Below are 27,358 nucleotides of genomic sequence, written 5' to 3'. Positions count from 1 at the left end.
ATCTGACACATCATATCTGGATGTGCTCCTGAGACCAATCTAATCAATACTAAACCTTGCAGCAAAGGACAAATGTGGCTATATATCTTCAAAACTTGAATGAATCTTTGAGCTACTTGTCCTTAATCTAGGGTCGAGGTTGGTTTAAAAAAAAAATCGATATTATGTTAAAAAGAACAATAATAACGTCCTTTGCAACATGGCCAGTGACTACCAACCTGCAGAGAGCACTGAGCAAGTTTCCATTGGAGCAGAGTGAGAGAGCGAGGGAGAGAGAGAGAGAGAGCGAGAGAGCAATGAAGAGGGGGGAGGGAGAAAAAAGCTTGCAGAACAGGCGCTGGGTGCAACTGGGGATGCGTTGCCATAACGACGCTTTCGGCAGGCCGCCCACAAGCTTGTATGTCAGTGGGCATTACGGGGAGGGAGCTGGGAGAGAGAGAGCGGGAGAGCGAGAGAGGGAAAAAGCAGAGTGCATAGTGAAGCACGACGTGATTGGTCACACCCCCTTGTCTTTGTGTGGAGTGAGGCATGCTGGGTAAGGCCCTTGAGTGAATGCTCATTTGTGAGAGGGGCTGCAGCTAAAAGAGCTGCCTCTGGATATGCCTGGATTAAGCCGAGGAGTCGACAGAATCAGCTAAGGTACCGCCAATCTCCCTCCTCTATCTCTCCCTCGCTCTCTCTCTCTCTTGCCCTCTCTCCCTTTTCCCCCCGCTCTAGAGACGAATGTAGATTGTGTTAGCTAGTGTTGCGTAGCTTTGCTGGAGTGAATGACAAAAGAAGGGGGTGGGGTTAAGCTGGAGGTGCATGGACAAAGGACATTGGGCTGTGTGGAATTGTTTACTACCACTGCAGCAGGAGCAGGCGTGAGAGAAGCTCCTCTCTCTGCTCGCCTCTCTCTCTCTCTCTCTCTCTCTCTCTCTCTCTCTCTCTCCCTCCCTCCCATAGGACAGCCAGCTCTGTTAATGATAGGAAAACAGTTCTGTAGCAAATCACCCCTGATCTTACAGTAGCAGAATCAAATGGCTCAGATCCAATGCTATGGTGTTAGGAGAACTACTGTGCTGTCTTTGTATTTTGGAGATTCTACTCTCCTCACAGCAGTGCTAGAATGCAACCATTTTCTCAGTTCAAGAGTGAAATGGTTCCTCTCCTGGTAGTTTCGTGAGATAAAGGACCGTACCAATGGTGAAGCCGAGGGGGTCGCTACTTTTTATGCTCCACTTTTCTGCCCTGTTTCTCAGGCTAAGCTGGCATCTTCAAGGCTTTTCTCTCTTTTCTCTGGATTGTCACGGTCCATTTTTACCCGGGGCTCGTCTTTCATAAAGGCATGCTGTTCAATGTGTGTGTTTTGGGGGGGTTGGGGGTAGTATGTTCACTCCATGGTCACCCTCTCCATGGGGAGGGTTACACAGTTGTCAGGCGGGGGGTGTGTGTGTGACGGGGGGGGGGGGGGGGGGGGGCAATTGGCTGAAGCTGTTCCCACTAGGCCTTTGCAGCTGTGCTCTTTCTCTCTCTCTCTCTCTCTCTCTCTCTCTCTCTTTTACTGTCTCTCACGTCATCGCCGTCTCTGTTCATCTCATCTTTGAACAACCTAATTTTTTCACGGTGGCCGCCATGACACTGTAGCAAGGGGAGACGTGACAGCCCTGTGCCGAAGTACTTCAGCCATTTAAACATGTCTGCTCGTTTCTCTCCCACAATGAAGCTGGAGAGGACGAGCATCACATTCCCCCTCCTCCTCCCTTTCTCGCTCTCTCGCTCTCTCTCTCATCACATATGGGTATATGGGAATGAGGTCACTCCCCCCCCCCCCCCCCCCCCCCCCAGCAGCTCGGCAAGATGGAGCACAGATAGATGTGTAGTGTGTGTGAAGGTGGTACTGGCTCGCTCGTCTTCTCCTTTCTAACGGATTTACTGTTTTCAGGGCATTCTTATGTAATTCTGTCCATGTTTAGGATCAGTACTAGTGCAGAATGTCATGTCAGTTCTGGTTTAACCATCTGACATTTCGGTAGAGAGGATTTTGACTATAAAATGATTGAAAGGAATGGCCACTGTTGAATTTGTTACTCGTTTTGGACAAAGTATTGTCAGGTATTGGTTCTATCTTGGCTTAAATGTCAGCATTTAAAAATAATTGCGTCAGTAGCATGTACCTAAACGCTGCATTGCTGAATGTGATCCAGTATTTCCTTACTGGGTATTGGCTTTGTTCACATCCAGAGATTTGGTGGCTTGTCTTGCTAACGAGGATCAAAATACCACAGTTTCAACCTTTTGGTTTTGGCCCTCCCTTTTTCATTGATATTCAAAAGGATTGTAACGTTTTACAGTTGACTCCTATCAAGACAAACAGGCCACTCTTTCTAGACTGTTGACTACTTAGGAGATCAAAGCTATTTAAATCAGGCCAAATCACACCAAGAGTTAGCCTATTTGTGGCCAAACTCAACAGTTATACTCAGGGGCTCTCTCTTGAATAAGGAAATTAACAAACAATGTCAACAATCCACCCAAAATCAAGATCTAATCAACGTACCTGTTTTTCTTGGGGCATGCTTCATAGTCTGATAAACAACTTATTTTCAAACCTTTCAATTCACTATCACTAAGAATGTAAAACCAACATTGATTGTGAGATAAGAAAAACAAGAGAACATACGCACAGTTTATTTTCTGAAACACTTTTAGTGTTAAAGGTAGACTCTGGGATTTGACATCACACCTGTGAAAACAGCAACTTTCGTCAAAGTGAAACTCTTTGGTTTGGATTTGGATGTTCACTCGACTTCTATTCTCTAGTCTGTTGTATCTCCGTTTCTCTGACAACGTCACCCCACTTGTTTTGCTATGACGTCATATCCCAGAATCGACCTTTAATGTGACACTATTAGCCTATTGCATTGATATGAGACAGGTCGTAGTAGCCCACATGATATCACTGTTTTATGATGTGTCAATAGAATGAGCAATCCTTCCATATCCAAAGTAAGTCAGTATAAGCTAAATGTTGTCCTATCATATTTCTCTTCTGCCTGTGTCCCAATTACAGCTGTATCACGCCTCAGGAGGACCATGTTCCTCTTGGTGTCAGGGGATTGACCTATCATGTTACCAGAGTCAATGAATGAATGAATATTTGCAATTTTGTGTCAGGCTGTATTATGTGACCCGTAAAGACGGTTAGACACTTGAAAATAATAGGTTGAAATTACAGTAGCCTACATCGATCCAATTTCCAGTGTTGGCTACATGGGTCCCTTTATTTAGCCGGTTTACATGCTAGCATCCAGCTGAACAGGGTTTACAAGCAGATCGGGGTTGTCCACCTGTTTATGGCTTACAGTGACCAAGGTATTTATTACCCTCAAATACACTTCAGGCGGACTGAGGATCACCATCTCTTCTGACCCAGGGGAGGCTGGTCGAGGTAGAAATCTGAGGACGGGCTCATTTGAATGCATGGACCGGAATGAGGAATGGGTGTCAAACACGTGTGTTGCAATGAGGAACGGTTTGATACCATTCCTTATTCCATTCCATGCATTACAGTGAGCCTGTCCTCCGATTTCTGCCTCCACCAGCCTCCCCTGATCTAAGCTGAGATGAGGCATCCAATACGTTCCGCGTACGCCAGCTCTGTTCCCACCTGTTAAACTATGATGTTGTTGTTTGAGTTGCCCTCCTCCCGCTAACTATTGCAACACATAGATACAAGCTGGGTTTAGCATTGTGTCTCCGTAGATACAGGGCAGTGTCTGTGTGTTTACCTTTCACACACGGTCTGTCCAGGTTAAGTGGCTTACCGCTTCTTCTCAGACTGGATAGTGGATTTACACTGTCATGTTGACCTCACGTTGCCTTATTTGTGTTCTCCACTGTGGCCCTGACTTCCTTCTGTGGCCCAAGAGTTGTGCCAAGGCCAAGACTTCCCGCTGCTCACTTAATGTATCTCCTTTCTCACCCTGTGGTCTGCTTGGTCTTGAGCTTACTCCACACCAACTAGTTTCCTCCCCCCCCCACCCCAAAACTAGGTCTCCTCCTCTCCCCCCTCGCCCTAAAATGATCTCTCCTCCTTACTATCCACACCTGGGGGCAAGTTTGCGCCAAACTGCCTGTCAGCTCTGATACTAGTATGACTTGGCCACAGTAGTGTGACTACTATGTTTTTTACATTCTGTTGGATCTGCTATCGGAGTCTGTCGGGCCCAGAAATGTTTTTAGGCAGTGTTTTTTTTGTATCAGGGACTAGCAAGCTATGGTATTTTTCTCCTTGGACGACTGCTATCGAAACAAGCACTTGATAACCTGCTAAATCTGTGTCAGCTAACCACATCACAGACTGGTCAGCGGTTTATCAGGGACTGGTGCCAGTCCATGGACTGGGAGTTGGTATTAGTGGCCTGAGTTTTGACCTCCTAGTTTAACCTGTATTTTCTCTGTTCTTTCCTTTTCCAGGTGATGTGTCGCCAATCAGCATGTCTCCGATCAGCCAATCACAGTTCATCCCGCTGGGGGAGGTCCTGTGTCTGGCCATCTCTGCCATGAACTCAGCCCGCAAGCCGGTCACTCACGAAGCGCTGACCGAACACTTGGCCACATGTTTCCCAGGTAACACACTGCAGCTCCGCTACAGGCCTGTGTGTGTGTGTGTGTGTGTGTGTGTGTGTGTGTGTGTGTGTGTGTGTGTGTGTGTGTGTGTGTGTGTGTGTGTGTGTGTGTGTGTGTGTGTGTGTCCACATATCTTTATATATGGCCTCACACACACACTTCTCAGATGGGCTTCTGTAGATTAAATGTATTGCCAAACTAGAGCAACTCCAGTGGCTATGCTGGGTCTAGGCCTATTCTTTTTTTTTGTTAGGCGTGGTTTGATTTACAGCAGGAGCAAGGAAGTATGAACATATTATAGATATTGGTAATGATTCAGCCCTTTTTGACTCCTTGTTGAGCCCATCTGGCTGCATCAGAAAGAACTCCCATGAAGCTTCCTACACACTACGACACTAACCTTTCACATTACAAGATGAGGAGAGAGTCCAAACACAAGATGCGTGGCATTCACATTTAACAACTTCACTGTAGCAGAGCGTCGGGCATGAATGTGCATTGAGCACAATCAAATATCCAACATGTTCTGATATTGATCAGGTCGCTGATCATTTCAGAGCGTGTTGGAAGCATTTGGATGACCCTTTGAATTACCCCAAATATTTCCCTGATATGTCCCAAATGTTCTAGGACGATAGGGACACCATATACGCCATTAGACATTTGTGGTGAATGCTGTCTAATAAAGCAATTTTATTAATGACTTCCTGAACCAATATGGCACTCCTTTGGTCATGGTTATGGAACACTCATGTCTCTTCTCGGATTCCTGGATTCTTACACCAGTTCTGTAGCGGAAAGGCTTCTATCTCAACCAGGGTAGGCAGGTAGAAATCGGAGAATGGTATCAAACGTGTGTTTCATAAAATGTTTTATTCCCTTCCATTCATTACAATGAGCCCGTCCTCCGATTTGTACCTCCACCAGCCTCCACTCATCTCAACGCTCTCTAACACCCAGGCCCTGATTCAATCAAATCCAGATAAGGGGTTTCCAGGATAATGCAAAAACACGATTTTGTTGTTTTGCAAAAATTCATGTGTGGATTCATCATGTCCATCAAAACAATGTCCACAGTATGACACAATGTTGACTGCATTTCAAAGCAAACCTGCTTTCTTGCTGTATAAGAAGAGTGATATTTTGGAGTTATCCTGGAATCATGCTACATTATCTGCAAGTTGATTGAATTGAGGCTGTAATGTTAGAAGATAGAGCTCCATAAATTACACTGCTCCTCCTTGTGAGGAGACATCTTTATGTAACCTCAGAGAAGTTGTATTGCCAGCACATACAAATTAAAACCAATCTGACACAACCATGGACATTAAATCACTATTGTAGGCCTCGTAAAACACGACAGTTGAGAACCTGAAATCCTCTGTCAGAAGGAATAAATCTCCTACTGTTGTACTGCTGACAACCCAGATGGAAACTTAATCTGTGGTTTTGCAACATTTCTACCTCAAAATTATGACATGATTTGAATAACATTTAAAAGTGAAGCCATAGAAGAAAGTTGCGAAGTGCGTTGTGGCCAAATATAATTTGTATCTTTTAGTATCCTTTAGTTTTCACTTCTCAGTTACACTCCCATGAGTTCCTGCCATTTTCATGAAAAAAGGAGGTGAAGAGTTGGTCATTATTGATACTAAATAAGAACATGGATGAAGTCATGAGAGACATAAAATGTGGTGGAAGATCTGCTGTGTATCCTAGGCTAGATTTTGATTCAGAATTACAGTGTAACTTTTTCCACTTGATGTCCCAAGATGATATTTGTTCTTGCCACAGAATTCAAATACCTCAGTGGCAGTTTAATTTGCCTAGACCCCCCCCCCCCCAGTTTACATACAGGTACAAGGGTTGACAGGAAATTAAAGTTAAAGATTGTACTTTTAATTATTAACAAATTAATAAAAATGTGATGTTTATTGTCTTTCATTCATCTCTTATGATGACCAATGCCATACTGGTCATATTATCCCACTTAAGAAAGCTACTGTTAAGATAAGATAAGATATTACTTTATTACTTAGTTGAAAGGAATCCTTACCAAAGCCCATCAAGGTGTAGTATTGGGCTATATCACGTATCGATCGTCTTTTTCCCTTAGTGTGCTTGTAAGTGTTATACTGAGAAAGTGCTGAGGATCATCTGAAGTCACTCCGTGCAAGGGCACTCCGCTTCTCTCTCCCAAATGATATTATGTAAAGGTCAGCTTTTCAGGGAGAGTGGATGGAAGAATGGCTGAGGTTGCTATGGTCGGGACGGGACGGGCTAATGTCTGTTCCTACTCTGTTTGGTGGACGTCATGTGACGCACACACACAGAGGTAATTGAATTGGCCATACTTAATTTTTGCACAAGGCTGCATCTCTGAGCAGAAATGAAGAGTAGGACTGAAACTATTCACTGGAGGAGACTCTCCTTGCATGCCCTCCGTTTTCTATGTAGTCCTCTGGCAATAACAGATGAACGTCATGGGGCCCCAAGCTAAATCAATGCCGATGATGTATGACTCGAGGTCATGGGGCATAACCTCCAGAGCCTTGCAGATAGAAACGTGTTGTATTATTGACTACTACACGCTCCTCTATTCCATAGTGATAGCGTACTGTGTTTATATTCTGTAGATGACAACTCTATCTGATTCTGCAATGTTCAGAATATTGGGCCCAGCTGAATAAGCCCCATCTGTCTCCTTCTTGACTGTCCAATCAAAGCCCCCTCCCCACCTCAGTGCTGAGTAAGCACCTTCTCCTCCAGCCCCCCACCACACCTCCCTCCCCAAACAAACCCTCCTCCGGAAGGTCAAAGCCAGAGCCGAGGGATTAAGATGAGGAGGAGCTGATCCTGTTAGCACAGCCACAGCTCGCCCCCCCCCCCCCCCCCCCCCCTTCTCTAAGACCCTCACAGTCATGTGTCAACTGCCTATGCCAATCAAATCATCTCAATCACATGGCCCAACAACCCGCTCTATGCTTCCATTAAACGGGTACACATAAGACACATGACTTGACTTGATTTTGATGGGGTTTTTTTGGACAATTATTTAGCCAGTAGGAAAGCAGAGGGAGACAGACGAGACCTGGGTATCGAACCCGGGATCTTGGGGGTATAGCATTATGTACTTAATGTCTGGTGCGTTACTGCAACAATGACGACACCGGTTTATTTTGGAGAGCGTACAGTAAGTGCTGTTTCACAATGGCAAATGTCACCTCTCGTCAATGTCAAGTCAAGACATGACATAGGCAGACATGGCTGATTTACACGCGTCTACCCCTCCACACAGACGTTGGAGTCAGAGCAGGGCTTTCCTGCTCTCTTAAGAGGAATAAAAGGAACTTGCGTCACTTTGGTATGGCAAGCCAACCTGTATGATGTAATGGCAGGCAACCCCAACTAGTCAAGGCTTCTCTGTCATGCAGACATATGTGTGGGTGGGTGTCTGACTGTCTGCCTACCCGCCAGTCTATCAATGGATCTTAAGTGTGTATGTTTGTCTGGAGAGGGTTAACAACCATTTCCTATACTCTTTGACCCAGCCACCCAATTCTCATGAATTAGAAAATGTCTGTCACTATTCTGTTTGATCTAAGCACCTTTTAAGGTCCTTCACAGTTTCTGAATTGATTCTAAGAATATAACTTTCTATTTTAATCTAGTCAGTCGATATTACAGATTTGGCACTACTCATGATAAAACCTTTCCTGTCAACTGCTGCGCACAACTACAGACCTGTACTATGGGTATTTCAGTCTCACTAGTGTCCTCCAGCATTTCAGGTAGACTATTCTGTCTGGACTCGGTACAGGGACGCTCTGTGTTGGTATGGGCTGAGTGTAGTGTGGGCTGCGAGGTGGGTGTGACCGCTTGGTTTTTGCTGCAGCCTGCATATGCGGCTGGTGGGATTGCATCACGCTGGCCGGGCTGAAAGGGCACCATGATGTAACTGTGAGTAATACCTCCAGTGAAGAGAGGCAGGCAGGCAGGCAGGCAGGCAGGCAGGCAGGCAGGCAGGCAGGCAGGCAGGCAGGCAGGCAGGCAGGCAGGCAGGCAGGCAGGCAGGCAGGCAGGCAGGCAGGCAGGCAGGCAGGCAGGCAGGCAGGCAGGCAGGCAGGCAGGCAGGCAGGCAGGCAGGCAGGCAGGCAGGCAGGCAGGCAGGCAGGCAGGCAGGCAGGCAGGCAGGCAGGCAGGCAGGCAGGCAGGCAGGCAGGCAGGCAGGCAGGCAGGCAGGCAGGCAGGCAGGCAGGCAGGCAGGCAGGCAGGCAGGCAGGCAGGCAGGCAGGCAGGCAGGCAGGCAGGCAGGCAGGCAGGCAGGCAGGCAGGCAGGCAGGCAGGCAGGCAGGCAGGCAGGCAGGCAGGCAGGCAGGCAGGCAGGCAGGCAGGCAGGCAGGCAGGCAGGCAGGCAGGCAGGCAGGCAGGCAGGCAGGCAGGCAGGCAGGCAGGCAGGCAGGCAGGCAGGCAGGCAGGCAGGCAGGCAGGCAGGCAGGCAGGCAGGCAGGCAGGCAGGCAGGCAGGCAGGCAGGCAGGCAGGCAGGCAGGCAGGCAGGCAGGCAGGCAGGCAGGCAGGCAGGCAGGCAGGCAGGCAGGCAGGCAGGCAGGCAGGCAGGCAGGCAGGCAGGCAGGCAGGCAGGCAGGCAGGCAGGCAGGCAGGCAGGCAGGCAGGCAGGCAGGCAGGCAGGCAGGCAGGCAGGCAGGCAGGCAGGCAGGCAGGCAGGCAGGCAGGCAGGCAGGCAGGCAGGCAGGCAGGGCTTATGATTTGTTCGATATGAAACGATACAGCAATACTTGAAGTGTCCTTGGCAGGTCATTGTGTGAGGTCTAACCCTATGATTTGGTTTACCGGAGAAGCCTGACATTTTCCCCTCTGTGTCGCCTAGGTGTCCCCACGCCGACGGCGGAAATCCTCCACCACACGCTGAGCATGCTGGTCCGGGAGAGGAAGATCTACCCCACGCCGGAGGGCTACTTCATCGTCACGCCCCAGACCTACTTCATTACGCCCTCACTCATCAGGACCAGCAGCAAGTGGTACCACCTGGACGAGAGGATACCCGACCGCCAGCAGCAGACACAGCAACAACAACAACAGACACAACAACACCAACAGCAGACACAACAACAACAACAGCAGCAGTGTACATCCCCGCTGTCTGGAACTATCACTCCCTCCGCCTCGGGCTGTGTCAGGGACAGGGCACACCCCAAAAACCATGGCGACTCCTACAACAGTTACCGTGATGACCCCCCTAGTCACCACACCACCCTGCAGAGGAGGTCCCCCAAGGAGCACAGAGAGGCCTACTCACCCCACTCCCCTCACTCCCCTCACTCGCCCCCCACGCAACCCCAGCCCACCTCCACGGAGAAGAGCCGGAGCACCCTCAGCTTCCCTTTCAAGTCAGACACCCTGACCAAGCACCGCGAGGGAGGCAGCAGTGGCGAGAAGCAGTCCAAGAAGTTTGGCCTCAAGCTGTTCAGGCTGAGCTTCAAGAAGGACAAGACCAAGACGCTGGCCACCTTCTCTGCCCAGTTTCCCCCAGAGGAGTGGCCACTGCGGGACGAGGAGACGCCCAGCGTGGTGCCACGTGACGTGGAGATGGAAATCATCCGCCGCATCAACCCAGACCTGACGGTAGAGAATGTGGCACGCCACACGGCTGTGATGAAGAGGCTGGAGGAGGAACGCGCCCAGCGGAGCAAGGCCAGCTCGGCCCAGCACAGCGCCCGCAGCCGCAGGAGCCGTGGCCATCGCAAGCCCCAGGGCAAGCCCTCGCGCTCCCACAGCAAGACCCGCGCCTCCCGAGGAGACCCCTCTGAGGGCTCCAACCTGGACCTGCCCGGAGAGCGTGAACGGGAGCGTGAACGTGATTACCGGGCCTACAGCTCGTCGCTGGCACGTTCACCGCGGGATGCCTCTTTCTCCATAGAGCGTAGCCGGGCGCGGCACCTGGCGCACAGCAATCCCAACATCCTGGAGTCCCACCTGCCTGTCACGCCCGAGTGGGATGTGTCCGGCGAACTGGCCAAGAGGCGGACGGAGATGCCCTTCCCCGAGCCCTCTCACGGCCCCTCCCACTCCAAAGTGCACCGCAGCCACAGCCACACGCAGGAGAGGAAGTCGCGCAATGAGCGCTCGGACAACAAGGCCAAAGAGAGGTCCCGTTCCATGGACAACTCCAAGGGGCCCCTTGGGGCCGCACTGATCGGCCCTCCGGACTACTTTGAGCGCAACCCAGATGACAGGAGCCGCTACTACACGGACGACGGGACCCTGAGGGCCTCTGCTCAGTCCTCCCACTACGCCCACTCCCGAGCCACGCCCCCTGCTGCTAAGTTACACTCGGACGTCTGCGGGACTGACGGAGGGAGGACACTTGAAAAGAGCAAGAGTAGAGACAGTCTACCTGCCTATGGTGAGCTGAAGGCGTACTCACCCAAACCCACGCCAGAGGACTATTTCCAGTGCAATGCGTCCAACGAGGCCGTGCTCACGGCCCCCAGCCCCCTAGGGAAGCCCAGTCATGACAGCTTACCACCGGGGGTTAAGATGGGCTGTCCATCGGACAGACAAACCCCTCACCCCCCAGAGTACAAGGAGGACTCTATCAAGGGACAGAATGGGGTGAGTTTGTCCCTGCCCTGCCAGATGCCAGAGCCCTTGCCAAACGGCCGCTCGGCACAGCACCACAACACCTCCTCCGGTACCATGGATAAACGGAAGGAGATCTTCAGCAAAGACACTCTGTTCAAACCTCCCCCAAACGCGTTGCCTGGTGGCTACGTAGAAACCAGCTACTCCAAGACGAGCACGCTGAGGAAGACCCCCGTCATGTCGTCGTCCGAGGTCCTGGACAGCCAGGAGCACTTCGACCAGCCTGGCCCACTGGTGGTGCCCCCCTCATCGGGCCCCGCGGGACTGGAGCAGGCGTCCTGTGCCGCAGAGGCCTCCTTCGACTACTACAACGTCTCCGACGATGACGAGCTGGAGGACACCTCGGCCAAGCGAGGGGCGGAGCAGGAGCAGAAGGTTCCGGAAGGAGGCGGAGGCGGGGGAGGGGTTGGAGGCGGGGGTACCATGCAGTGGCTGCTGGAGAGGGAGAAGGAGAGGGACCTCCAGCGGAGGTTTGAGAGGAACCTGACCTTCCCTGGCCCTAAGGAGAGCGACAACAACCAGAGCCAGCAGTCGGCCCACTCGGCCAGGCTGGACAGCATGGACAGCAGCAGTGTCACCGTGGACAGTGGCTTTAACTCTCCACGGTAAGACCTGGGTTCACACACACTCAGACACACACACACACACACACACACACACAGAGTCACTCTGTTAGTGTGGTCTGTGGTAACGGAAGCTTATTCTGTGAATAGACTATTGGTGCGATAACTGTTCTCACTTGAGAAAGAAAACGGTACCGGTAAAATTACACGCGTGCTATTGATTCTACTGAATCATGGTTGGTTTACAACCTATCAAGTGTTATAGCCCTGTAGAGACTAAATATTTGGCCTCTGCAATCTTTCTTTTATTTTTATTTTTTTATCCCAAATTGAAATTCCTCCATTTATGTGAACAACCCATGCTTGTCTGTTTTCAAACCTTCGTTTTTGCTCTGAATGGATTTGCTTTGCTTTGTTTGGTTGTAGTTGTTGTTTCTTTCTGATGTTTTTGCTTCACTCAAACAATTCAAGTTTATTTGAACACTGACATTCCTAGTCTTGAATTACCTCTATGCAAGTGAACATCTGTGTTTTTGTAGGGTTATATTTTTGTGCTCATAATACATGGTGTCTGCCACTAAAATATGTCTTTTGAGGCCCCAAACCCCCATATGGCCTCATTTTCAGCACACAACATATTACCTTTTTTGGTCCCATGTGCAACATACAAGTATGGAGAGTCTTGATGTGTATCTATACTCAGAGAGAGACAGAGGGAGTAACTCAGGCATTATCTACCTAAAACACAAGGAACTTCAGAAGTCAGAACCTGCCACACACCTAAAAACAAAGACATGTCCAAATGTGATTACAAATCTAGGGAAGGACCACACAAGTTTTTATGTTCTTTCAATTGTGTAAAATTGTATTATGGGTGTTTTGAAATACTGCCTATATTAAATACTGCCTATTAAAGAGGTTTAACATTTCACAGACAAAAGCAAGGTCTTTTTCACATTAACTGTGGATGTTTGTGCCAAATCCTTTTCACCCCTCCGGCTGTAGTGGGAGTGTGTGAGGGTTCATTCATTAGAGTCACATGTGTCTTCCTGTATCTAACCCCGACCACATGCTCCAGCCTGTAGACAAGATGGATGCCTGGGTTAGCGCCGCCTGGGTTGGAATGGTCTCTATCATGCTTAGGTTTGCACTTCACAACCTCTGGGACCATCGCCTCATTTGTTCTCTGGCTGAGTCCCCCCCCACCACCATCACCCTTGCTTCCGCTTACCTCCCTTTCCTTGTTCCTTCCCTTCCCTCAACTCTCTTCTATATCCCCTCCTACCTCTTCATCTCCACTCCCTCCCCTAAACCACCCTCCCTCACCTCCAGTATTCCCCTCTCCCTTCGCCCCCCTTCCCTTCCCTCAGCTACACGTCTCCAGAGCTGCTGCTCTCCACTCAGGCCAGAAATAGAGGAAAAAGTCTCAGTATTCAGCTGATATGTGGTAGACTCACCTCACTGACCTATTCAAAGAAGATGGGCCACCTTTTATGGAAGTCAGATAGTCTGCGGTCTGAAATGACAGGGAGCAGTCCTTGTAGATTTTATGGACTCGTGACCTTGTCGTTCTTATTCTTATTCTTAGAATAAGAACGAAGAAGTGTGACCTGATGTATTACGTCTAGGCTACACTATGTTGTGTTGCAGCCCAAACCCACTAGTGATGTAACCGTAAGCCATGCGGGGCTCATTCAGTGCAGATGTCAATAATCTCCTGTGTGACTGCTGTTGGAAAGGGCATTTGTCCACAGATGTGTGGAATTGGTCATTGGGCCCCGTCCCCTCCCTCCCTCCCCAGCCCTGTCTCAACCTCCCCCAGCCTTGCAAATGGAGGCACTGACCAGAAGCACATCCACCCATCCTTTCATGGGTGACCTGGTCTAGCGGTGAAAGATACATTTAGGCCTGCTCAGGACTTTTTGAGATGCTTTTATGAAATGCTCCAACCTGCAGATGCTGTTCCACTCTGGCATACAGACATGAATATCAGCAATGTTATAGTATGTTGCAAGCAATTTTGTTGTTGATAAAATCAATGACACACCATGAAGGAGAATCACATTTGATTAGGGTTTGGTTATCATTGGTGTTGAGACACACCCTCCCATCCTCTCTTGCTGCTTCATCCATCGTCACTTCTCACACCTTTGTTTACCAGACCTGTGTCAAATATATCATGTCATATACTTGAACATATTTGAGGCTTGCTTGATTTAGCTTTGCACTTTTATCTACTAGTGCAATTAGGCCAGGCAAACTGAACCAATGGCATTTGCCATAATTTATGGTCTTCTATCTGCTTCTCTGCTCCCCTCAGAGCTGTGGTTACAGCTGTTTGAGTCTTAAGAGATCAAGTTTTGTTTTGCTTGAAGAGAACTTCCTAACCTCAAGTCTGCTGCCAATAACTGGAAAACTTTTATATGCGACACATGTAAACAATTCAACTCTGACGCTATTCCACACCAGCAAAGGAAACCTAGCATATAAATGTTCTGTCCTCTTGTTCCTCCCTCCCTCTTTCTCTTCATTCTCTTCACCATTCTCTTCTCTTTTTTTTTCTCTCCCTTCCCCTCCTCTTCTTCCTTCCCTCGTTCAGCACGCGGGAAAGCCTGGCGTCCAATACCTCCAGCATCGTGGAGAGCAACCGACGCCAGAACCTGGCGTTGAGTCCCGGCCACCTGGGCATCGCCACCGGCAACGGTCCACCATTCACCTTCCGGACCATTCCGGAGCCCCCCAGCGCCCAACCTGAGAAACTGCAGAAACCCTCCAACTGTTTAGCCTCCATCACAAGTGTGTGACACTGGACAGTGGTCAGAGTGGAGGGGATAGAGGGGCGGGGGGTGTTGGCTGTGGGATGTACCATACTATCCACAATGTCACCGGGACTGTTACAGCATCCAGACAGCATCGTCACAAGCCAGCTCAAGGACTGGTCCCACACTGTCAATGTGTCATTCAATGGTTTTCAACTTGTCATCATCTTCTGTTGGTAATATTTGAGATTTGTGATACTCACCACTACATTGTAACACCACTTTTATCACGGAGGACGTTTATATAAAAAAGATTTGAAGGCATTGGTCTTTTTTCAAACCCATTCTAACCTAGAAGAAAAAGAAATCATGTAATTCTACAATTCTTTACATTTTTGTTTTCACTGAGCAGTTTTTATTTCTCTACTGTAGTTTTGTTTGACTTTAGCCTGCCAGTTGACATTCTATCATTTGTTTTGGTGTCAAATTTATAATCTTTTAATCTCAGGTCACGCGTAATTACACTCTTACCATGTTTTGGCTATATGTGGCTGTTCAGCTTTTTTAAACGTGCTCTTTAGCCCCCTCTACTGGCTCAGATGGAGCTTTGACACAGTGTCGTGTTCACATAACAGAGCTCTGCTGTATTGTTTATTATGGTGACACTTAACCTGACCTCTCTGTCATACGGCCTATGATGTATCATTAACTGTCATCACAGCTGGTGTCAACTTATGACGATTACACTGTTATGACACAAACCATTATTTAGGTCTGATAAATTGGTTGGCATTCAGCTAGCCAGTTATCATACCTGAGTAATATTTTTTGTCTTTGACTTTATGAAGTTTGATGCCATTAGATCACTTCAGCTATCACAACTGTTTATGCCCTCTGTTTTGTCATTGTTATGACAGTAATATGATGGCCTTATGACCGGATTGAGGGTTCAAGGAAAGTGTTACCCCAGTAGAGCATGTCCAGTCCATCTCCCTCTGTAGGGCAGGTGTGTCAGTTCCCCTCTTGCTCTGAGTCCAGCCCCAACGCTGCTGTTGTCTCTCTGCATTACTTGATAGAGAATCCAAGTGTTCTGAACTGGGAGCTCTTAGAGCTGACGTTTACATGGGAATCAGGTCTTTTGGCACATTTCGGTATGTTGTAAATACAGATTTGGGAAAAGGCTCTGGGATTCAGAGTTTCAAAGCGGTACTACACGGCAGTCATGGCCAATAATGGAAACATAACTTTCTTTTTATTGGAACAAAATGTCACAATTCCTGGTGCTACTATTACCTGTGGTATTTTTCCTGTTGAATGCATTTGATGTTCAAATTTACATCAAGGGACTTTTGAATATGGACAGCGAAAACCATCCCCTTTATATAGAAGCAGATGATCCCCCACCGCCCAATTTCTACATTAAGTTGTCATATTTAACCCTATGTTCTCTGATACTCTCTTATACAACTACCTCCACAACAGCAAAAAGACAACAAGTAGTGGCTTTTCCTCTTACTTATCACACTGTCCATCATCAGCCTGTATCCTGTGAATGTCAATGTAAACGCTCTTGAAATGAAACACACACACACACACACACACACACACCGAACACACACACACAAAACAACGTCAAAGTGCTGGACTCTCCTTCTGTCATTCTCACAGCAGCGCTCACCTGGCTGTGCTACTTGACTATTCAGCCGCTCTGAGTATTTTAGTGGTGTTCTGTCCCCACTCAGTTCACACTCAGATTCTCTTCCCTCCTCAACAGAAATGTCATCCCTTAAGACATAGTTTTTTTATTCTTGCACTGCTGGTACAACAACAGCTAGCTGATTACATGATGGTAACAGTTTCGTTGAAGGAGTATACATCATGACACTATAAAGGACTATTAAAGCGATAGCCTACAGTACATGGGGCCGAGGCAAAGTGGTTGTTTCTGTGACATTCACATGCAACTCATAGGTATCTTAGTCATCAAACCTATTTTGGCCTCAGTGAATTTGAACACACTGAACCTCCTTGTCAGTAATGACAAGGAATGAAGATTTAGGAATACACCATGTCTCTATCATATGTCATGATAATGTGGGTGCCGGTGTCTTGTATACCCCTTAAACTGAAATACTTTCACATTTCCTCTGCAGTTTTAACAAACCCCTGGGTCTTGGTTTTGATATAGGACAAAATTCCTCTCCTCTGTTTAGTGATGTGAGGGATAGCAAGGGTCTAAAAGTGACCTATCAGAGCACAGCATGTTCTTCTGGTACATGACATCAACGTTCTCCCAGCCAATGGGCCCTGCTCCCTGCTCTGCTGTGTACCATCATTGCCCATGTCTCCTCCAATAGGAACCAAGTAAGGGACTGGCGTCAACCTTATCACACTGGGACGCTTCCAGTCCAACCACACATTGAAAATGGTCCATTTCAGTTTTTGTGAGCTCTTTTCAAATATGATCAACACGATCAAATTCCCTCTGAAATCAAAAGGGAGAATCGCAGCCAAGACTGCCTTGTATTATCACGTTTGCACTGAAATAAATGCCTGGTCTCTGGTTGCTGTAAAAATCCATCCACGAAGGATGTTCTGTTTATATTGAAAATATTTCATATGAAATGCTGACAGTCCATGAAATGTCTTCCCTTAACATTGCGGATTTATAATGGAGTTCAATAACATTGTTTCTAATTGTGACGGTATGTCATACTGTAAATGATGTTTATCTGTCATGCCTAGTAAAATAATTTAAACAATAAGAGGGATTTTTTATGTCTATAATATCTAAAAGTCCCTTGTGTAGTAATGGTGTTTACTGTTGTTGTAGTGTATGTGATATACCCTTTGGGGATTGTGTTACTTTTTAAGATAATAAAATAACATGTTTGGTTATACGTCCCCAATGTCTTTATTTTAGTGTTAGACCCTCAGAAGTGGTCATACCGGCAGATGTCGCTAGACTAGAGCACCACGACACTTAAACACACCTCAGTCGTGCCCCTTTATAAAAATGAATGCAGCTTACACATCGCACCATACATCTACAACCCCTAGAGGGCGAGCTATGCTTAAACTACTGGTTACACAACAGCTATTTTACATGTACATACTAAAACAATATCATATCAGCAACCTCAACCAAACAACAAATTGGTTATTTATTTAAAAAGTATATGACATCAATGTATTAATTTTTTCCCGCGTCGAGTTAGTCTCTGAGAACTCATTCCCATTGTTCTCAATAGAGGTCATGATACTAATTATCCAACTCCCAAAATCCAGAGATTACTTTTTATCTGAACGTAACAAGATATTGAAGGGAGTTAACAGTGACCTTGGAGTAACACAAAACAATGATAGGAGTGTATCACCCACCATCTGCTCTTCATTGTGCCTTGATAACTTAGCTGCACTTCTATCCTCCTTTGTATATTGTGAAGTAGTAATGATAAGTGATTTTGATCTAGACTGGTTGTCTCAAACCTCAGATAAAATCAAACACCTATGCGATGGTTTACAACTACCACAGTTAATCTCAAAACCAACACGGCCTAATGTGAAGAATCCAGATAAATCCACCCTGCTAGATGTCATCCTAACAAATAGGCTTTATACATATATAGCCAGTGGTGTTTGCTAATCACATCAGCGATCACTGTCCGATAGCCTGTATTAGAGATGAAAGGATAACAAAATCTGACCCACGCTTCCTTATACACGCTTCCTTACAAAAAGACATTTTAAACATTTTAGCGAGCAAGGTTTTTCTTTACATGATCTGTATTACTCTCTTTTTGTGTATAAAGCCCTACTGCATAAACTCCCGGCTTACCTAACCTCATTATTGAAATTCAAGAACATCAATTACCAAACTCGTTCTCAGAGTTGGTTAACTCTTGAGGTTCCTAGGGTCTCCACCGAATTGGGTAAATCCGATTTTAGTTGTGCTGCACCTCACTGCAGAGAACAGTTCAGTTGGTTGCTCTGGTGCCACTTTAAAGTGGCAGTTTAAAGAGATTGAGGACATCTTTGTTGAAAAATGTGTTTGTTTTTCTTGATTGTTGTAATTTTGTTTGTATTATGTATGGTTGTAAACTGAGTGTATGCAGGGCTCTTTTGTAAAAGAGACCTTGGGCTCAGTGGGACTCCTTGCTAAAATAAAGGTTACATTAAAACATTTAAAAAATGATACAGACAAGGAGACACATGCAGTTGGTTGTAAACCAACCATAATCTGTCTGATGTCAGTGCCCCATCCAAAAAATGACAGTGCCTAAATTAAATGCATTGTCCTCTTGCAGCTACAGTTCAGTAACAAGGTCACAGGTTTTGAAAAATATTTTAATGATAAATCTAATTAGTACTGTAGATACTCCACAGACGCACATTTTGATTTAGCTTGGAAGTCAGGAAAAGGTCAAAAAATGAAGATAACAAAATTGTACAAAACTAAATGTGCATTTCATTACAGTAATGTCAGTACAGTACAAAACAATGCGGAGAGAAGGGAATCATAACCTCATATTCAAACAATTATAAAAAAGCAGTCATGTTCATTCTTCCATCATCCAACCCTCCTTGACAGATACAATGACAACAAGTACATTGATGTTGTAAACGTGTTGCATTTGGAAAGTATTTCATGATTCAAAACAATAAATATAGACATTTATGGAGTTCATGGTGGTTCTATTGACAGCAGCAAATCAGGAAAGAAGAGGCTGGAAAATGTGATTTGTCCAGAGTTCTTGGTTTGTAAAGAGAGTAGAATATACTGTATACTCTAAAGGCACTGTTAATCCTTATCGGAATATATAAAACATCTGTGGGTTTTGTAGTTTTCACTGTCATGCTGGGAACAGGAAATGCATCTGGAGACCTGTGTTGGCTCAGTGAGGGCAGGAAGGAAGGTTCTAGGCCACTGGAGAGATCACCAGGACCAGCAGAGCCAGAACCAAGCTACAGAGGGCACCAGGCCTTGGCGGGCTCACTGAGCCACTGAGGAGATACTCCACCCGAGACCAGGAACCGTTGTTGGGAAGGGGCTCAATCCCCAAGGTCCTACACATCAGGTTATAGACGTCCACTGCTCGGATAGGGGCCGCTCGTACATTCTTCTTAAAATCTACCAGCAAAAACAGTGTCAGTCAAGATCATTTATAGGATAAGCAATGTCCTTTGAACATCCTGAACATTTTAAACACTGATCTCCTGGTCACAGATTAAACCAAGTCCTGGACTTCAGTCAGACTTCAATGGAGATTCTCCATTAACAATGCTTACTAGTCTAGGATTCGGATATGTGCCTGGGAAACTGGGTTAATAAATCACACCAGTGACATATGCATTCATCATACAGACAGCACCTGCAGTACTGTACATCAGGTAGCGCTGGTAAGATTATTGCATGTTTAGTCATTGATTGAAAATGGTTAATAGAACAGTGGGCTTTTATGGTGGCACCAATCATTTATTGGACAGTCTATTGGTAACAAATATCCTTTCATCTGATGATATTGATGAGATAAGTATCATAATAGTTTGATTATTATAATCTAGGTTCAGTGTATATCAGTGGAGGCTGGTGGAGGTAGAAATCAGAGGCCGGGCTCATTGTAATGCATGGAATGGAATGAGGACCTTGAATGGAATGGTACCTTTCCTAATTCTGTTCCATGCATTACAATGAGCCCGTCCTCCGATTTCTACCTACACCAGCCTCCCCAGGTGTACAGGCATTTAAAATACTGTTCAGACAATTCTTACCTGGTCCCTGTGCCAGAAAGAAGCCCCTCATGTCCAGAAACTCATTGTCGTAACCGTGCCAGCCGTGCTGCCAGCCCTGTGGCTCGCCTGTGTCATTTTTCCAGAAGGGCAGTTTTGACTTGCTCTGAAAGCAGGGGCAGCCTTGTTAGCACCTAGCCTTTTTGTGATTAATCTGGGAAGTTGTTGAATGGGTGGGTTCATGCTTTCAAATGTGAAAGTGGACATGGGTAATACTGCTGTAATTACTGTAGTAACAACATGAAACTGAAAATAGTGAACATTTAACAACAAAAACCTCTCAACTACTGTACATTACTAAGTAATTACACACAATTACTTAATCACTATGTATCAATATGTTGATACAATGCTGTTACTAAGATCCCATTCTATCTTATTTTCAAAGAAGCAGGATTAAAACAAAGCGCAACCCTAGGCTAGCCAACATACAAATATGTGAACAGTCCATCAATAAGCAAGAGGAGATTGGAGAGCAGAGAGAAGGATTACAACTGAAGGTTGTTGTCCAATTCAGTGCTGGGGTTATGCCGGTACACAGCGGTGCGGAGTATCGCCCCTTCGAATTTTCTTTTGCTTGACTACCGGCACTATAAAACTAAAATGAGTACCGGCACCTTTTTTTATTCCACTTCAAGCACTGATCCCATTATAAGATGAGGCCACTGAGATGAAGCCTTACCTCTGTTATGAACCAGCCAGGCTCAGCCACCAGGGTCAGAGTGGAGATGAACTTGCCTCCCTTGTAGTGAAAGCGATCGGGGACCTCATGCCTTTTGTACACTTTCATATTCTGCACCGTACTCAGTGCACTGTAAACCTGCCATGAAAATAATCTACATTCAGTGTCACATTCCATTGACTCTTCTCTTTCCCTTGTTTGAACAGAGATGACTCGCTGTGTCATGTATCCCGCTATGAGGTCATGTATCCCGCTATAATTGCTTATGGGACTTCAGCCATACTTGCACTTGCACCTGGCACTTCCACAATGAATTTTACTACAGAGTGACAGCTGGCTTGACTGAGGTCTTTCATGTAAACTGTGACAAAATAAACTTGGAGTATAGTTTGTTTTTCAACAAATAACACGAACCACAGATCCATCCCATTAAATAACCACATTCCCAAACATGTCATGTCAGTTTCTGTTTAGTATGGCAAAAGGAACCATCCAGGGCAGTACTGTACTGTATGTTTCCCAATGTCTTTGGCTGGATTCATTGAATGAGTATTCTGTGCCAGTGTCACAGACAGGAAAACAACTCACCGCCTCAAAATTGGCTTGTTTTGGCCATAGACTGACCACTGGTCCCCTGTCCATCATCTTAACGATGTTAGACATGTTGATGTAGACCTCAAGTTCGATGACCTTCTCCATCCACTTGAGCTCTGTCATGCCGTGGTCTGAGAACATGACGACATTCAGCTCGCTGTGCAGGTTCTTCTCCTGAAATCGGTTCAGAGTGATTAGCTAGTTGCTACCTACCTCAGCATCTCATTGAATAAGCCTCATTGAATTTGAACTATCTTTACAGAACCTAACTCCAGACTTTTCCTTGTCTTCGCTGTTGTTTTGGAAGAGAATATATGGCCTTACCTTGATTTTCTGGTTTAGCGTCTGGAAGGCGATGTCCAGTTTCTGAACAGCAGTCTTCACCTGAGAGGAGAGGGGCCCATAGTGATGCCCCTCCACGTCAATCTTCTCATAGTACACGGCCGCCATGTCAGCTTTGCCACTGCTGATGAGGGGAAGACAGGGTTGTGGATGTTGAGTGGTTTTACTATCAAAGGTATTATAATGTCACCAAGTAATGCATTCTGAGAAATCTTCTGTGAAATATTATTGCCAGGTTTAAAATTCCATCCACAATCCAAAACCTTTGCTTGAATTTTTGAGCTGGCCAAAACATTGTGCTGTTTCTTACCGGAGAGCATTGAGGGCATCCTCCATAGAGTCTGTTAGGTTTTTCTCGGAGGGATTGTAGACATACTCCTCACAGAAGGCAGATCTCACCCCCCGAATCTCCACCTCACAACCTGAAAACAAGACAGCAGAAAGCAGTTAGTGATCACTGTTCCTCTAAGCACAGCTCCCAATGTCAGGAGTTCAGAAGCACAGAATAACATAGTGGGCTTGGCCAAAGCAGCTTGGCCTCATCTCTAACTATGGTCCCCGAGCCTATGAAAATGTGCATTGATGGGAGTCATTTCATATCATTCCAGAATATACAGCAGCTTCGGAGGACGGGCTCATTGTAATGCATGGAACGGAATAAAGAATAGTATCAAACATGTGTTTGATATCATTCCTCATTCCATTCCATGCATTACAATGAGCCCGTCCTCCGATTTCTACCTCCACCAGCCTCCCCTGTTGGGCCATAATGTCCTCTCTTTCAAAGCACTGATTACCAACTGAGCCTGAGTCGTCTAATGAGGTCAGTAGTACTGATCATTTCTAACCGTGCCAGAGCAGTCCTAGGATGAATCTCAAAATTAACTCCTCAATTCCTCGCATACTCTCTCCCCTCCTCCTTCTCAAAACGCATTGCAGAAGATGGTCCAAGCGGGAGGAACCTCAGATTTTCTCCTTAAATACTTTTTGGAAGGAGGCCAGGAGAGAGGATGCAACCTAAATGTATGAGTCTGACTGGTACACAAGAAGGTAGAAGTCCTTACCAGGCCAGTAATACATGTGGACGTTTTTCTTGTGTTTCTGCATGGTGACCCAGATGGGCTCAGAGCCGTCCCACCAAATTGGCAGCCGACTGTCTGGGTTGGTGCCAATGAGGAATTCCTTCAACGAAGCTTCATCCCACATGTAATTTCCTGTCATCTGGTGCACTTCACAGTACCGGCCTAAAAAAAAAAAAAAAGAATCAATTAATTTAAAACTTGTAAATGTTGATGAGGACATGGACATAAATATGTTGTGTCATGAACATAAACTCTTATGTGAGAGGATATTGTTGTGCCAGCATCATGACGACATCAAGAGCTGGATATTTTGATAATTTCCATTCAACACTATCCTGAATAATTACACTTACCTCTAAATGTGCTTTTAATCAATAAGACTGTCTGTCTCTCTCGTGTCCCTCAAGACATTGATAGCTTAGCTGTTTTTGCTGATGTTTGCAATGATTAAACCTTTGATTTTGTAATTTGTACCTGTGATATATGTATATCTGGGTGGGATGTTGGGTCATGTGAGGTTAGCTGGTGTAACTTTTTGGCAAACTCTACAGTACATTGCCCCATGCTTGATAACAGCAGTCACATGGGTGCATTTTATGGCAAAGCCTTGGGCATATAAAACTATACAAGTGATAGAATGGGTTCAGTCTTAACCTGACCTTGACCTCTCAAGGCTGCAATGTGATATCACCCAAGGACTACAACTCCCTCAACAACTCAGACCCCTCCGATCAGATGCATAGCGCTAGAAAGAATAGAAGGAATAGATTGTTTCCATCGTTACTGTTGGTTACTGCGGCGGTCGATAAATCATCGTAGCCCCCTATGAGCAGAGGTGTTATTCCAAACTCAATACAGGTGTGGATCATTGGAGGCTGGTGGAGGTAGAAATCGGATGCATGGAATAGAATAAGGAATGGTATCAAATACTCATTCCATTCCATGCATTACAATGAGCCCGTCCTCCGATTTCTACTTCCAATAGCCTCCACTGATGTGGATAGAGGAAGCTGAGTCCCTAATAGACCTGCTCCTCTATCCCTCTTATGCTGATTCCTCTAATGATCTGAATGACCAAAGGTTAGTCCTCTGTGAGTAATATAAACAAACTCTGCTCAAAACGTATTCTCATGGTAAAATACATAACCTTTTCTTGGCGCATAGGAATTCAGTCCCAAACCATGCTCTTCTCAGTGAACACAGGACAGTACCCTTTAGCCTGCCCTTTTTACACAGATAGCTTATTGCAGCTGACATCAGATATGTTATCGGACCAGCTCAGCTCCCCTTTTGAGAGCCAAGCCGTGCTGGAAAGTGGAATGTACAAGGAAAATATACGAACCAGCTCTTTACTGCTTTCCCTTTTTTGGTACTAACTAGACCTTTTTAAGAGAGGTCTTCTCTCTTATCAAACCCTGCTTTCTGCATACACTCATAAATGTATACAGCTTGTGTATACACAAGTGTATACATACTTGGCTATCCTGCGGTTGCCTCTGACCCTTAACCACCCATGCGTTACTGGAAGTTCATCAGCTTTGTAACAGCCCCTTCTGCATGACTACAGCCTGGCCCTGGGTGACTGGAAGGCCTAGTTTCAGACGGTCATTGTCAGCTGTGTTTTGGTTACGTTGCTAATGCCCCTGCACCCACTGTGGGAGCACCCTGAGCCTGGGCTTTGTTGAGGGGAATGTGCTCTACCAAAACAACTAACATCAGCAAATCATCCACAAAGTGATCCAGCGATTGGGAGGGATTTGACTGAAGCTGTTGTTTTTGGGGCTTAGTGCTCTCTCTGGTTGCCGAGGTCCTGGGTTACTGAGTTTTGGCCTGGAGGGGAGATAGCTTGGCTATACAAACGCTGATGGAGAAAGTCAAGGCAGGGCTGTTAGTAGTGACTTTAGCTAGCTAGGCAATACTTGCATCTGACATAATTTGTAATTTTGTATACATGTGTTTGGTTTGGCAAACATATTGGTAGTGGGTGAGGTGAGTCTCCCCTCCATGTCATGTTAAACACTGGAAAAAACACTATATTATGAAATCCACTACTGTTATCTACACTGTCAACTATGGAAGGACCTTGACGTTGTCCAGTGGTTGCCTGAGAGAGCTGATAATGGCCAAAACACTGCAAGTGACACAATGGAGTGGGTGGGTGCCAGCCAGGGGTTGGCAGTGTGGGTACTAGCCTACCAGGAGTAGTGCAGAGTGGGGGTCTGCCACTGCTGAGACAGTTCTGACGGTCAGAAAACTTTCCTGACCAAAGCCAACTGTGCCAGGCTCCGTCTATCAATGGCCACATTCACACATCACAGACTCTCAGTCACTCCGCAGTATTGTTATCAAGGGCACATGTTATTTGTGTTGTTCCATGGTGGAAATGTTATCATGTTAAGTGCCGTGTTGTGTGTTATCTGGTACTTGTGAAAAATGTTGATTTATTGGTTGATTGATAAGGTTGATATTTTATAACTCAAGTTATAAACTCAATTAAAAAACCCATGAACCACCTCTCATTCTGCACCAGCATCCTTGATGGTGCAGAATCTAATAATCTTGTGTGAAGCCTTAATTTAGGTATGTTACATGATTATTATTTCAGTGATGCCTGAGAAGACCTTTGCTCCACTGTCACTTATATTTGTCCAGGCAAGCAGTCAAAGTAGGCTACTTTTAATAAGTTGCAAAAACTTTAGTGTAGCCTAGTTTCACCTCTGAACTGTCTCCACTGTCACTGTCTCCAACAATCTTAAACATCAGCAATTGTCTGTTAGATAATGGCTATAAATAAACGTTTTAATGCACATTAATGAATTATTATGTTAGCAGTAAACTGTCATCAAAAGGTCAAGTCTCACCTGTCATCAGTGAGTAGTAGTTGGGGTATGAGAGGCTAGGGAAGTCAGGAGTCATATAATCCACTTTTACCCCATTATCCACAATCTCTTTAAATCCGGGCAGGCTCTGCAGATTGTCCATGTAATCATAACGAAATCCATCAATGAGGAACACTAAAAGTTTGTTGCTTGCTAGACAGGATCCCGACAAAAGCAGAGTGAGGACGGCGATGGCGCACGCCGGGGTCGGTGTGGACATGTTGGCTCGTCCCAGTCCTCTGACACTCATGTAAGGGTAATGAAAGATGCTACTGAGGCAAGTTGCTGTATGACTAAGAGGCGGGGCCACGGTGGGGCCACGGTGTTATTATAGTAAGAGAACGACATTCCGCACTCCGCACGCTAACTCCACACAGCCATAAGGAGGCATATACTGTACTTCAGAATTCTGAATAAAGCACTCTAGGCCATCAAGTTGTTTTATCGAAATGAGACATTGCGTTTCATAATCTTTATCTAAATGTTTGTATTGTTTAAATTCACACACTTGTTTATTGATTATTGAAGATCAGTATGACTATTATGCAATTGCAATTTACTTTAAACCATTTCAAATGAGTCATTAGTCATGTAGAATGCATTATTGCAGATCACACAGACTTTCTCATTGTCTCACTTTCTGTCTGTTGACAAATTGCAGGCATTAGTACGATACATTAACTGCACTGGGCTGAACATTTATATTGAATTCATAGATCAACTGCAATGTCGCGGCATCTTTTGGTGACCCATGACTGACTCACGTTCCTATTTAAATTCTGTAATAACAATTTAAACCAGCAGATAGCACTACTTCACATAGAATCCTCTGGTACCTTACTTGTCTTTGGCTTGGAGAAACATGATGTGTGAAATTAAATGATCTAAATGATAAAATAGTGTTGATTTTGATAGATCAATCACTCAAAGCGTCCGTGCATTTAATTTATAGGAAACGTTGACCTTCTAGCCAGCGCAACATTTCAAATATGCATTTCTCAGATTCCACTAAAACAACATGACAGTGTATGCAGTTGAAAGGCAATAGTTGAAAAGCAGATAATCTTGGTCTAACTCTAGGTAAACGGGACTATGTTAATATCACATAGTTTTTACTCTCTTTGGTAAGATGGTGATAGGATCACAGTGTGGCCCTGAGAAATACTACGTACAACATTTCTTTTCTAACCCTTAATTATACAACGGCTGTTTTTGCCAATAGAAAGTGCCCTTCGAAAGATTGTATGTGAATCATACTTCACAGCGCCTCTGATTGGCTAAAGCATGCCTCACCAGCCAAGTGTACTACTGACACTGTTCTTCATTCTTTGCAAGACGCATGGTCCAAACGCCGGCGCTGCACAGGTTGGTGGCAACAAGTTGTTGTTTGTT

At 45.8% G+C, this 27,358-nt stretch overlaps 2 protein-coding genes across 2 annotated transcripts; one reads left to right on the top strand and one right to left on the bottom strand.

Annotated features, from left to right (window-relative positions):
* Nucleotides 1–547: 547 nt before the first annotated feature.
* On the top strand, nucleotides 548–17,423 carry stox2b (storkhead box 2b). The gene is made up of 4 exons (XM_083685843.1): nucleotides 548–639; nucleotides 4,459–4,611; nucleotides 9,501–11,880; nucleotides 14,438–17,423. Exons 2-4 carry the CDS (start codon nucleotides 4,479–4,481, stop codon nucleotides 14,640–14,642), a joined length of 2,718 nt encoding a protein of 905 aa, XP_083541969.1. The 5' UTR covers nucleotides 548–639; nucleotides 4,459–4,478; the 3' UTR covers nucleotides 14,643–17,423.
* A 2,093-nt stretch (nucleotides 17,424–19,516) lies between these two features.
* On the bottom strand, nucleotides 19,517–26,186 carry enpp6 (ectonucleotide pyrophosphatase/phosphodiesterase 6; the record flags this gene model as incomplete). Its single annotated transcript, XM_083685642.1, has 8 exons — nucleotides 19,517–19,728; nucleotides 20,370–20,493; nucleotides 21,070–21,207; nucleotides 21,658–21,837; nucleotides 21,988–22,129; nucleotides 22,316–22,427; nucleotides 23,070–23,249; nucleotides 25,949–26,186. The coding sequence occupies 8 exons, from the start codon at nucleotides 26,184–26,186 to the stop codon at nucleotides 19,517–19,519; spliced, it is 1,326 nt and encodes a 441-aa protein (XP_083541768.1).
* Between the last annotated feature and the right edge of the window lie 1,172 nt (nucleotides 26,187–27,358).

Source organism: Argentina silus (genome assembly GCF_951799395.1).
Source record: "Argentina silus genome assembly, chromosome: 15".
Lineage (NCBI taxonomy): Eukaryota > Metazoa > Chordata > Actinopteri > Argentiniformes > Argentinidae > Argentina > Argentina silus.
Note: the sequence above shows the minus strand (reverse complement) of the source record. Positions and strands in the feature narration are given on the sequence as shown.